Source organism: Brassica napus, chromosome C4 (assembly GCF_020379485.1).
Source record: "Brassica napus cultivar Da-Ae chromosome C4, Da-Ae, whole genome shotgun sequence".
NCBI classification, from domain to species: Eukaryota; Viridiplantae; Streptophyta; class Magnoliopsida; order Brassicales; family Brassicaceae; genus Brassica; species Brassica napus.
In genome coordinates this window covers 3,235,657-3,248,998 of record NC_063447.1, presented here as the reverse complement: position 1 = coordinate 3,248,998, position 13,342 = coordinate 3,235,657, and the positions used below count along the sequence as shown (strand labels likewise).

The 13,342-nt window shown below is 30.7% G+C and overlaps 1 protein-coding gene across 2 annotated transcripts; it reads left to right on the top strand.

Annotated features, from left to right (window-relative positions):
• The first annotated feature begins 8,144 nt into the window (after positions 1 to 8,144).
• LOC106433952 (mitogen-activated protein kinase 20) lies at positions 8,145 to 13,000 on the top strand. Of its 2 annotated transcripts, none has more exons than XM_048753345.1 (11): positions 8,145 to 8,515; positions 9,812 to 10,220; positions 10,292 to 10,419; positions 10,486 to 10,545; positions 10,626 to 10,775; positions 10,851 to 11,006; positions 11,077 to 11,288; positions 11,377 to 11,478; positions 11,874 to 12,019; positions 12,102 to 12,578; positions 12,703 to 13,000. In XM_048753345.1, exons 1-10 carry the CDS (start codon positions 8,486 to 8,488, stop codon positions 12,554 to 12,556), a joined length of 1,848 nt encoding a protein of 615 aa, XP_048609302.1. In that variant the 5' UTR covers positions 8,145 to 8,485; the 3' UTR covers positions 12,557 to 12,578; positions 12,703 to 13,000. The 2 variants fall into 2 exon arrangements, with proteins under 2 accessions (XP_048609302.1, XP_022557897.2); XM_022702176.2 differs by having other exon boundaries at positions 12,669 to 13,000.
• Positions 13,001 to 13,342: the final 342 nt, after the last annotated feature.

Genomic DNA, 13,342 nt, shown 5'->3' with positions numbered 1-13,342 from the left:
GCTTGGTTCTTGAAAATTGGTAATTAACATGATCGCGACATATAGCAATTATATATTTAAGATTGTAAAATGTGTTAATCTATCTCATAATTAAAAATATATATACTAAGATATTAACAAAAACGAATTTTATTAAAAATCTTATTATATATTATTTAATAGTAATTTTTTTAAATCTTATTATATAAAACTTGGTTCCTCAAAGTTGCAAATTAACATGATCGCGACACATAACAATTATATATTTAAGATTGTGACATATGTTAATCTATCTCATAATTAAAAATATATATACTAAGATATTAACCAAAACGAATTTTATTAAAAATCTTATTATATTATTTAATAGTAATTTTCATTTTTTAAAATCATAATCAAAAGATAATTGCAAAAGATTATTTGATAATAATTTTCCTTCTAATATTGTGACATGTAATTAAATATATAATGATTAAAATATATAATAATAATAAAAACGAATTTTGAAAAAAAAAAACTACTTTTAAAAATTATTTAATAGAAAAAACTATTTTTAAAAAATATTTAGTATAAATGTTTTTAGAAATTTTCCTTTTCCAAAATCCTAAAAAATAGATTTGAGAAAAAATTATTTAATATAATTATAAAAGATTATATTGAGTTTGGTTCTTCAAAATTGTTAATTAACATGATTGTGACACATGATAGTTATATATTTAAAAATGTGATATATGTTAAACTATATCATAATCAAAAATATATATCTAAAATAATAAAAACAATTTTATTAAAAAATAATTATAAATATTATTTAATAGTCTTATTGTTATTATTATTATTGCTATTATTATATTTCATCATAATGTTTGTTTCAAAAAATACTAAGGTGATGATTGTTTGGATGGTTTTTAGATTTTGGTTTTTGGTTTTTGGTTTTTGGTTTTTAGTTTTTAGATTTTGGTTTTTAGTTTCTGGTTTTTGATTTTGCAGTAGATTTTAGTTTTTGAAAAAACATGAATGGTGATTTTGGTTTCTAACTTTTGGTTTTTGTTTTTATAAAATAGTAAAATATTTAGTTTTAGTTTTTAGAAAACTTGAATGATTATTTTTGTTTGAGTTGAAATAAAAATTAATAGTAAAATATTACTTACTATGAACAACAAATAATACAAAATATTACCACTTAAAAATAAATTTATTTTATAAGAGAAAATAATACGAGCTAGATAGATGAACCACAATTCTGATATATATATGACAACATAATTAATGCAGTTTAAAATGAAAAGACATAATTAAAAAGTTAGAAAAACAGTTATATTTTTAAAATATTTTATAAATCAAATATTATAAATAAAAATATCAATAGCTAGTTTATTTAAATATACTAAATAAAATTTAAACGTATTTTTATAAGTTCAGGAAACTGTATAAAATTATAAGTATATTTTGAATTCGGAATTAAAAAATTTATTATCCTTTTGGTTTCTCAAAAATTTGATTAATGATTTTTTGGTCTGATATTAAAAAAAAATTAGAAGTTTATTTCTTGTTTGAAAAAATTAATAAAAGAATATATATCACGAATTTTAATAAATAGTACCAATAGTAAGAAAATGAATCTTACTAAATCTTTTTTGTTTATAGTAATTATCATTTTTGCTTTTTCTTATATTAAAATATAAATAGAAAAAAACAATTTAAAAAAAATTGGAAACCCACCGTAGTATAAGAAAAAAAACTATGAAAACTTGGCTTTTGGTTTTTGTACTAAAAAAACAGTTATTTGCAAAAAATAGTTTCACTACATTTTAGGGAATCTATTTTTTTAAAATCTTGATTGGTTGCAAAATAGTTTTTGGAAAAACAAAAACCAAAAACTAATCCAAAAACTACAAACAATCAACCTCTAAAGATAGAGAATTACGAAAGATAAACATTAAAAGATAACCTCTAAATATTTTTCCTATCAGTTCTTTTTTTGCTAATATGGATCATCTTTTTTGAGAGTTAATTCAAAGATGGATGACCACCAATTTGCATGGATATTATGGTATATATGGAAAGACCGGAATAACAAAGTTTTTAGCAATCTGGATATTGATCCGAGAGAAATACTCAAATTAGCAGAATTGGAGTCATCACTCTGGGCTGAGGCACAGGTAGTAAATGATCCAATGAGGGGTTATCACGTACATACCACTTCCACATTAGCAACGTCAGGACGATGGTGCTTCATAGATGGATCATGGAAAGATAAAAATTTATTTTCAGGGTAAGGCTGGTATAGCACTTTACTGGGTTTCGAAGGTTTATTAGGGGCAAGGAACGTAAGAGCATGTCTCTCACCCCTTCATTCGGAGGTAGAGGCTTTAATTTGGGCAATGAAATGTATGAAGAATTTAAGACAGTTTCATGTGACGTTTGCAACAGATTGTTCTCAATTGGTAAAGATGGTTTCGGAACCAGAAGAATAGCCAGAATTTGAAAGTTATCTGGAAGACATTAAGCTTTTAAAAAGAAGTTTTCTCAACTCAGACATCATTCATGTACCACGGACGGAGAACCTACGGGCGGATAGCCTAGCACGTAGTGCTAGGAAACAACCGTCTTTCGTCGTTCACATGGATGCGGAGTTACCAAATTGGTTTACAGAGTCAATATGAGTCTGTAAATGTTTTGTTTGCTGTCAAAAAAAAAATATTAAAAAAATAAAAATAAAAGATAAACATTAACTTTTAAGAAAAAAATGTTAAACAAAAACGAATTGTAAAATCCTACAAGTACAATAAATTATTTAATAAAAACATGAAGAAAAACTAACTTTAAAATAAATATTATTATTTTTAAAAGCATAATTAAAATAAAATTATAAAAGTACTCTTATTAATTTCTTATAAGTAAATAACTTTTATTTTTTAATAGATAATTGTATGTTAAAAAATTATGACAAAAAATAGCTACAAATATTTCACATCTTTATTTAGGTTTAAGCTTCCACTTATTATAAAACACAATAGTATTTACATCAAAAGTATTACCTGAGTATTTTCTTTTAATTTCTTGATACAACTCAATTTTTTATTATTCTTATTATATATTTTATGATGCAGGAATAACTTTTAATTTTGATGTTAATGTCGTCCATGAGTATATGTAAATATGATAAATATGTGTTTGTATGTATAAGACAAAATATATTAATAATTAAACAGAATTTTCTATTAAAAACAAAATAGTTGTATAAAAATCTAAAAGAAATAAATAACTAATTTCCTTTTTGAAAGTCCAAATAAAATAAAAACATAAAAATAATCTTATTTTTCTTATAATTAACTAACTTTAATTTTTAATAATTTTGTGTTAAAAAAGATAAACCAAAATTAACTTCAAATATTTCACCTGATATGATTGTGATATGTGTCAATAAAAAAATTAGATTGTAAATGTGTCAATAAAAATTTCCATTATGTGAAAATAACTTATTTTTTTCCTAAAATCTTAAATAAAAGAGATTTCTAAAAGAAAATTATTTTCTAATATTAACCAACTAAGAATTATTTGTTTTTAAATCGTGACCAGAGATAATTTGTTTAATAGTAATTTTTACTTCAAAAACTTAATGATAAACATAATAGTAAAAATTATTCAATTAACAAAAAAAATTGTAAAAATATTAATGATATTGAAAAAACGAATTTTGAAAATTGAAACTTTTAAAAATAGTTAATATTAACTAGAAATAGTTATTTGATAAAAAATATTTTTTAAAAATCCTAGACAAAATATAATTGTAAGAGATTATGTAATATTAATTTCTTTTTCTAAAATCCTACAAAACTGTAAAAGAATATTTAATAGTTGTTTTCCTTTTAAAAAAAAAATCCTAAACAGAAGAAATTTATATAATATTTTTAAGACTTAATAGATTGGTGTATTTAACTTTCATTTCTTTTTATTTTTTAGTTCTTATTTCGGATTGTGTTCAGTTTAAATGTTTATGTATAGTATTTTTTCTAATCATTAGTATAAAGCTTATAACAATTCATCTATGCACCATGATTATAAAATACAAATATTAGTTTGAACTTATGTGTGAAAACGTGTTTTAGTTATAAAATAAATCTCAAACAACATATGCAAAAAAACAATCATAATACTATAACAAAATAATTTATTATTTTATAGTTTTTCTTAAATTAAAACATCAAACAAAATCCGTTACAACGCAACGGTTCCTATCTTGTGAATAATAAAGTACAAAATAAAACATATTACAGTATATCCTATCAACATCTTGTATAGTGTAATGGGCTTTGTGCATTTAATAATAGGCTCTCTAATTCTATGTTGGGATACTTAGCCCAAAGACTACAGTATTTGGGTTATGTAAAATTTTAATTTCTCCTGCATTTTTTTTATTACCGCTGGGGCACTTTAATCAATTAATTTATTTCCACAATTGATCTGTACTAAGAGAGCATCATTAGTGGTGTTTCTATCTAAAAAGTATCTCATCATTTTAATATTCATATAATTTTATTGTATAATTAAAATTAAAAAGGAAAAAAAATGTCATTCACTTACAACTTGACACCTAACACGTGAATCTCTTCCACTCTTTGGATAGTCTCCTTATGTCGAAACGTCTCTCTACTCTATGCTGTCTCTTTCTTCCTTTTTTAATTTTTTAATCATTAAAATGTCAAGAGCTTTGCTAAGAAACTGTCCGATGCCTGCTCTTTAAGTACTAACATTTGTTTACGTGTATGTCTCTCGTACATGTTTTTGAGAGCTTTGAAATAGATAGAATTGTAATCTTAACGTACATGATTTTGTTTATGAGTAGTGATTAAGCCTACAAAATCTTGTAAATGCATTGCTCGATGTGTGGCATGACTATATATGTAATTTAGAAGAGAAACAAATTCTAGAATCAAAGACCAATGGGCCATGCCATGCTATTTACACGCACACAAACGCAGGGAGTATGGTGTCAGAACGTGTCTCTTCACTTCTCTGTTGATATTTGACGCTACGTCACTTCTGATACGTGTATACTTACAAAGAGACTTGTTGTCAAAAAATGTGATAAACCAGCTAATAGTAATAATTAGCGTGCCTACTTCTTTTGGATCCTCTTTAGTAAATCCAAAGTCAAACCAGCTCAGATTAGTATAACTATTTTCACTCAAATTTATTATTGAAAAAGCTGATGCTTTTGATGATTAGCCATTATTAATCCACTTGACAATTGAACCAATCTATAATTTAGCCTAGGCGATTAAATTAAAAGATCAATATACAACTATTTATTTCATTGTGCCTATTTGGGCATGACATTGGTCATCTTGGACTAACAGCTCGATATGAGAGACAAAAATACCCAAAAGCGTAATAGTAAAAAAAATCATCAAATTCACATTTTGTAGATTCCTGACCATGACTTCCTAAGATGGCAATCTATGTTATTCCATATTCAATGTGATTTAAACAAATAACTCAACATTTTGGTCACAACAATGATATATATTAATTACAATAGTATTGATTAGTGGCATAAAATTAAATTAGGTGGAAGATATTCGGGCATGAACCGCTTATTATGTTTACCAATTAAATAGCATAACAAACGGTTCGAACAAGTGACAAAATTCACAATTAGATATTGAAAGGAGGAGGTTTGTATAATAAAATAGATGGTTCACAACCTTCTGTTTGCCAAACGGTTTGTTGATATATCTATAGCTTTTATCAAATCTTCTTTTGTTCTAGCGGATTATACATCTTTTACCAACCAAAGATTCCGTGACCATTTTGGTAACTTACAGTTTTGTTTAACTAGTCATCTATATATTTGAGATACAATTTAGGGAAAATTTGGAGAAATGCACTCAAATAAGATTATAATTTGAAAACTACACCCTTATTTAAATTTTTGGAAAAATACACTTATATATATAAATTTACCTAATTACCCATTCTTAATATTTCTAATATATTGCTTAAAATTTGTTTTTTTTTTAAATCTTAATTTCTAATATATTGTTTAAAAATTGTTTTAAAAAAAATCATACAGAATCTATCTAATATCTTTTTAATATTTCTACATAATATCAATTTTTATTATTTTGAAAAAAAAAAGAAATCAAGACGCGTATCGTCTTCTCAGTCTTCTTCTCCTCGCCATTTCTGAAACTTTTCCCCTTTTTTCTTAGTTTCACAGATTCTTCCTCTTAGAGGTTTGTAGATTCATGAATCATATTTCAGTTTCTAATTCTGATTCTATTTTATTGTGACAATAAATCTGTTTTATTTTTCTTTTAGGAAAATCATGTTGCATTTGTATGGAGTTTTAGGAGACTGGAAGATGAATAAAGAATCATGGAGATTCAAGGAGAATACAAGAGCAGGAGGTAAATTATTTACCATTAAAGAAGACTTGAAGTTTGATGAGATGGTTGAGATGGTTCATGAAGATTTTGGTATAAATAGGTTGGGTAATGAGTGTTGTTCAAAAAAAAAAGAAGTTGGGTAATGAGTTAGAACTTAGCTACGCACTACCAGAATCAATGCTTCGAGATATGCCTAAGGATACACCTCATGTTTTTGTGAACAATGATAGACAATTGGTTTCTATGTGTGAAATGTGTAAATTTACGCATCTGCGTCTTTGCATCTCGGTGAAGAATGGAAACGTAGGGAACCATGATCAAGGTTTCAGTCGTGAAGATACTGCCATTGATGGAAAAGGGCATGGAAATAAGAATAAGAATGTTGATATACAGGAGAGTAATCAAGAACCAGAAGTGGAAGTTTCTAACTTTCATGATGCAAAGGTCATTGAAAAGGGTCAATGGTTCAAAAATAAATCAGAGCTGTCTTGGAGTAACGGATGCTTTCGATTGAACGCAAATTCAGAATTGTTGTCAGCAAGTCAGACAAGAAGTTGTTAGTTGTCAAATGTGCAGATACAAGCTGCAACTGTATGGGTAGAGTTGCCAAGACTAATCTGACAAGCGAGTTTTCTGGGTAACAAAGTACATCGACAAGCATACATGTTTTTCTAGAAACACTGGTGGACCGAGAGCTTCTTCCAAAGTTATAAGTAAGCTTCTTTTGCAAAACTTTAGAAATTCAGGTCTAAATATGAAACCAGAGTTGATTATGGTCTTGATTCAAAATATTGGAAGATATGGAAAGCTAGGTAAGATGCTCGGACAGAGGTATTAGGTTCTCCAAAAAGTAGTTATGCTCAGCTTCCAATATACATGACTTGACTTGTTTATATAAGTTGAAGTAAATAAAATAAAGAAAAATCTGTATAAACTTCATGATAAAGTAAAAACAAATCATAATTCACATATTCTTCTTTGTTATTATAAAATTTAAATGCTAAAATAACATATTTATCTCAACACATATATTTATCTTAAAAAAAAAAATTTTAATGTTATTATTTTTATTAATTCCGAATTTATATATTAATTTCAAATTAATATCTTAATTATTGAAATATCTTGGGTAAAAAAAGTCAATTCATAAATAAAGAAGTGTATTTTTTAAAAAGTAAAATAGAAAATGCAATTATCAAATTTCAAATCCTAAATAGGGTATTTTGCAAATTATCCCTACAATTTAAATAAAACAGACTAAATAGTACTATGTGGAAAGATAACAAGCTTAATTTGAGAAATGATCTAAATTTGTAACCGGATAAAAAAAAAAATTAATCGAATTAACATAATATATAAGTTTATAAAGAGTTTGGGATAAAAAATCAGTAAATAATTTATTTTCGTAATATATTTAACAGAGCAAATGATTACAGAAACTGATGTGTAAATTTTTATAAATAAAAAAAAATTGTTTAGCAACTAAAAATTGCATAGTTCAAAATAAATAACATGTTTGACACTATATTTACCAGATACGTCATTTTGATAAAAACGAAATGAATGAATGGAAATAAAAGATAAAATAAAGATCCTATACTAATAATGATTTTTGTCAATAATAAGCTAATTGATACCCATAATAATGAGTTAATAACACATTGATAAAAGAGTTTTTATTTTCTGGTGGGAGAAAAGCAGCAGCTCACCAAACCATTAAAACTCGTATAATTACTCTCTCTATATATAACCAACTCTAGATTCCATCCTCTTATCTCTCTCTCTCCTCTCTTCTTTCTCTATCGCCCTTGTGTGTCGGTGATCAGATCTCCCTCTCGATTCTCTCCCCGCCGACGAAAACGTGCGTTCAAAGCAAAGCCTCTTCGCACTCAGCTTTTCAGCAATTGCTTGTTAAAGCTCGGATCTTTCGTGGTGGGTTTGGAGAAATCGAGAGAGAGAGAGGTGAATGAGAAATTGGCCTGCGATTCTGTCTCTGTCGGTGAAGGGTTGCTGGGGCCAATGCGGCTGATCTGATTCTCTTCTCTCTTCGATCTCATCGTCATCAATTTCTTTTTTTTTCCACCTAAATTCAGATCAAATCTGATACGATCATGATGCAGCAAGATCCTCAGCGTAAAAAGGTGAAGACTTTACTTCCTTTCCCTTGTAAAGATCTTTCCTTTATTCGATATTTGTTTGTGTGTTTCGGTTAATCTTGTTTGTTTGTTTGTTTGTTGTCTTAAAGTTGCCGTTTTGGGAAATTCTGAATCTCTGTTTATGAGTCGTTTCTTTTGGTGCGATGAATTTTTTTTTGGGCAAAAGTCTCGAACTTTATCTTGTTAACGACCACCTGGCATCGTAGTTTCAGAAGTTTTTATGTCAGCGGCAGATGCTTTATTACATTGTTATTATTTTTTTAATTCTGTCAATTGTCTGAGTCTTTAAGCGGTGTCTGCAAGTTGGTTCATTCGTGGTTTATCTTTGTAGCTCATATGGCATTGTAGTTCAAAAGGTGAATACTTTTTTTTTTCTCTTAATCCTTGTCAAAGTCTCCCCATTTATTTAGATATTTGTGTTCGTGTTACGGCTAATCTTGTTTGTTTGTTTGGTTGTTGTCTTAAAAGTTGCCGTTTTGGGGGATATTTCTGATTTATGTTTTATGTGTTGATATTTTGATGCGTTGATGAACGTTACAAGTGTCAAACAAACAACGCATCTTGTTGTATAATTCAGTTCAAGACCTGTTGTGTTGTAGAGCGATTTTGATTTCTTTCTTCAGGATTTTGCATTTGGCTTGATCCTTTCATTAGCATCAGCTTCTTTCTGCTTTGATTATCTGAATTTTGAATCTTCAGCGTCAGATTATATCCTTGCGTGTCCGTGAATTTTTTTCTATCTCTTTATCACCAACGGCATTGGTACTTTTCTTTTATGATAAAAGTCTCAAACTTCATCTTGGTATGACCTATGCTTTACGCTGTAAGGTTTGGTTGTTTTCTTTTTGTCACTTGTCCGAGTCCTTTAAGCGTTGTCTGCAAGTTGGTTCCTCGTGGTTGTCTTTGTAGCTCATATGGCATTGTAGTTCAGAAGGTTCTGCAAGTATTGTAGCAACTGATTGATGTGTTATGTATGTGTCCTCGTTTCTAAAACTACAATTTTCATGAATTGTGTCGTACAATTGAGTGTTTCCTGACTTGTTATGACATGTGGTTCACGTTGTTATGTCTCGTTATTTTCTTCTGTCAGTTGTCTGAGTCTTTTAAGCACTAAGCAGTGTCTGCAAGTTTATGAGTTGGTTCATCGTAGTTCAGAAGATTTTAAAAGTATTGTAGCAATTCATGTGTGATGTGTCCTAGTTTCTAAAACTACAATGCTCATGAATTGTCTCGAACTATATAGAGTGTGTTTCCTGACTTAGAAGTTGCTATCTGTAACAGAACAATCTAGAGATGGAGTTCTTTTCTGACTACGGTGACGCCAGCAGGTTCAAAATCCAAGAAGTAATCGGAAAAGGCAGCTACGGAGTCGTCTGCTCAGCCATAGACACCCTTACCGGCGAGAAAGTCGCCATCAAGAAAATACACGACATCTTCGAGCATATATCAGACGCCGCCAGGATCCTCCGGGAGATAAAACTCCTCAGGCTCCTGAGGCATCCGGACATAGTCGAAATCAAGCACATTATGCTCCCCCCTTCGCGGAGAGAGTTCAAAGACATCTACGTTGTGTTTGAGCTCATGGAGTCTGATCTTCACCAAGTTATTAAAGCCAATGATGATTTGACCAAAGAGCATTACCAGTTTTTCCTATACCAATTATTGCGTGCACTCAAGTACATTCACACAGGTAGTCTTATATTTTTGGTCTGTGACTTTAGTCATGTGTGATAATATCTTATGCAATTTTGATTGTTGCAGCTAATGTCTACCATAGAGATCTGAAGCCAAAGAATATATTGGCTAATGCAAACTGTAAACTCAAGATTTGTGATTTTGGATTGGCGAGAGTGGCTTTCAATGACACCCCCACAACAATCTTCTGGACAGTACGTTAAGTTTGTATACATACTCATCAATACATTGCAGAACCTAATCCTCTGTTGACTTTACAGGACTATGTTGCTACAAGATGGTATAGAGCTCCAGAGCTTTGCGGATCTTTTTACTCAAAGGTGTTCAATTCGTTCTCTATATAAACATCTTTGAAACTGTTACTGTGAGCTAACTTTTGGTGGATTTGGCTTTATTGTAGTATACACCAGCAATTGATATCTGGAGTATAGGCTGCATTTTCGCCGAAGTATTGATGGGAAAGCCACTTTTCCCTGGAAAGAATGTGGTTCACCAGCTTGATCTTATGACTGATCTGCTCGGGACACCTTCCCTGGACACCATCTCCCGGGTACTGATCTCTTCTTCTTAGTAGACATAAGTGTATTGAGTTTTCTGCAAAATCTTAAAAGCAAGGACCATACAGGTGAGGAATGAGAAGGCAAGGAGGTACTTGACAAGCATGAGGAAGAAGCCACCTATTCCGTTTACTCAGAAGTTTCCAAACGCAGATCCTTTGTCTTTGAAGCTGTTGGAGAGGCTTCTCGCTTTTGATCCAAAAGACCGGCCAACCGCTGAAGAGGTTACTTTTCAGCTTACATTATTTGACTAATCACCTCAATGCTTTGGTTCTGATACTTTGCTTTCATTAGGCACTTGCGGATCCATATTTCAAAGGACTGGCGAAAGTGGAGAGGGAGCCATCGTGTCAGCCCATTACGAAGATGGAGTTTGAGTTCGAGAGAAGGAAGGTCACTAAAGAAGATATCAGAGAGCTGATATCTAGGGAGATACTTGAGTACCATCCTCAGCTGCTAAAAGATCACATGAGCGGTGCTGATAAAACCAATTTTCTCTATCCAAGGTCTTACTTAATTATCTATGGTTGCATCTCTGAGCAAGCATTGTGTTAGTTACATCCCAATCCCTAACGTTTGTCTGTACTGTTGCAGTGCTGTTGATCAATTTAGAAGACAGTTTGCACATCTTGAAGAAAACAGTGGGAAGACTGGCCCTGTTGCACCTCTAGAAAGGAAACATGCCTCTCTTCCCAGGTAAATCCTTATTTTATATTTGAGAAATTGCTTAAAATACTTAAGTTGTCTACCACTTTTCAAAAATACTCTCAATCAAAAATACCATAACATTTTAGTTAGAGCTTAATGATTATTGTTTACGGTCAAAATACCATAACTTTTGGGTTAGAGTTTAATGATTATTGTTTACGATTTAGTGTTTAGGGAGTGAAGTTGGATTTAAAAACTTTTATAAATTATTCTTAAATATTTATAAGTGATTTATGAGAGTTAATTTAATCTTTTCATCGCAAACTTAATGTATTTATTAAAATGATTATTGTAAATTTGGTAAAATTGAAATTCCAAATTGTTTAAGTGGAAGAAATAATACATTTTTTCTGAGTTCTGACACTTTGTTTGTATGCTTTCAGATCAACAGTTATACACTCAACGGCAGTTGCAAGAGGAGGACAACCAAAACTTATGAACAACACAAACACATTGAACCCTGAAACAACTCAAAACATTCCTCTTAATCATCATGCAACGTTACAAGCACAACAAAGAAACCTCTCAGGTACTTATCATCATCACTCATCCTGAAATCCACCAAAACCAAACTCTATAAACAGCAACCATCTCTCTTTCTATTCAAGCAGCTGCCAAACCAAGCGCATTCATGGGCCCGGTGGCGCCTTTTGACAACGGTAGAAGCAGTAGAGATGCATACGACCCGAGATCATTCATCCGCAGCACTACTACTTCTCTCCCCTTTCAACAACAGTCTGCATCAACAGCCGCCATGGGGAAGCAACAAGAGAGGAGAACAACAACAACCATGGAGTCTGAGAAGCAGGCAAGGCAGATATCTCAATACAACAGATACGCACAACCAGACGTGGCAATCAACATAGATAACAACCCGTTTATCATGGCTCGAAACGGAATGCACAAGGCGGAGAACATGAGTGATCACCGGATCATAATCGATACAAATCTGTTGCAAGCAACAGCAGGAATAGGAGTTGCGGCGGCTGCTGCAGCGGCTGCTCCCGGTGGTTCTGCTCACCGGAAAGTTGGAGGTGTTCGGTACGGCATGTCAAAGATGTACTAGAGCTTTGATCACACAGAACATCGTATGTTTCAACTTCTGTCATAAAAGAAAATTGTCTTTTGACACAAAACTATAAATATGAAATTGTTTTTTTTTTAATTATTCTCTACAGATATATAAATGGATGTAATATTCTTGGCATATAGAGTCGACAGGGAAGGTTCTGATTTTTCTCACGTTTAAAAAGAACCGACGGCTGCAGAGAGGATGTATCAGCGTGGACTGTGGATGCTAATGATGATGAGTGTTTCATGGCAACAACCGATGCATGTGGTAGTGGGAGCCCATTTCAGAGACACCACTTTGTTCCTCCGAAGTAAAAAAAAAGCTGCTTTGTTACTTGATTACATCTGTAACCAAACAATTGGTGTGTAACTGTGTATATATATTTTGTTGTATAAAATCTGAGTTGGCTTATTTTCTTATGAAACATGTTTCTTCTTACATCCGAGTATGAATTAGTATTAATAAACTGATAAATAAAGCTAAAATGCGTTTCTTATATCATATATGCACTCTAATCCGTTTTATTATTCCGAATTTGAATATATAGTTTAGGTGGTGGTGATTGTTTTGGATTTCTAGCCATGAAGCTTTTAATAACCTTTTTTTAACATCAATTAGTTCTAAGAGCACAGTGATCTTGGAAAGTGTTTGAAGATTACTGGAAAGAGAGGATCACGGTTCCTATTATTATCTCTCTGTCAAAGGGTATTGAAACTGGTCTTGCACCAGTTCCACATATCATTACCCCAACAAAGATAATCCACATATACAAAGGGTGGT

Coding starts and splice junctions, on each gene's coding strand:
- LOC106433952 (XM_048753345.1), top strand. CDS start 8,486: ATGATGCAGCAAGATCCTCAGCGTAAAAAG. Junction 10,546..10,625: donor GCGGATCTTTTTACTCAAAG/GTGTTCAATTCG, acceptor GCTTTATTGTAG/TATACACCAGCAATTGATAT. Junction 11,007..11,076: donor ACCGGCCAACCGCTGAAGAG/GTTACTTTTCAG, acceptor TGCTTTCATTAG/GCACTTGCGGATCCATATTT.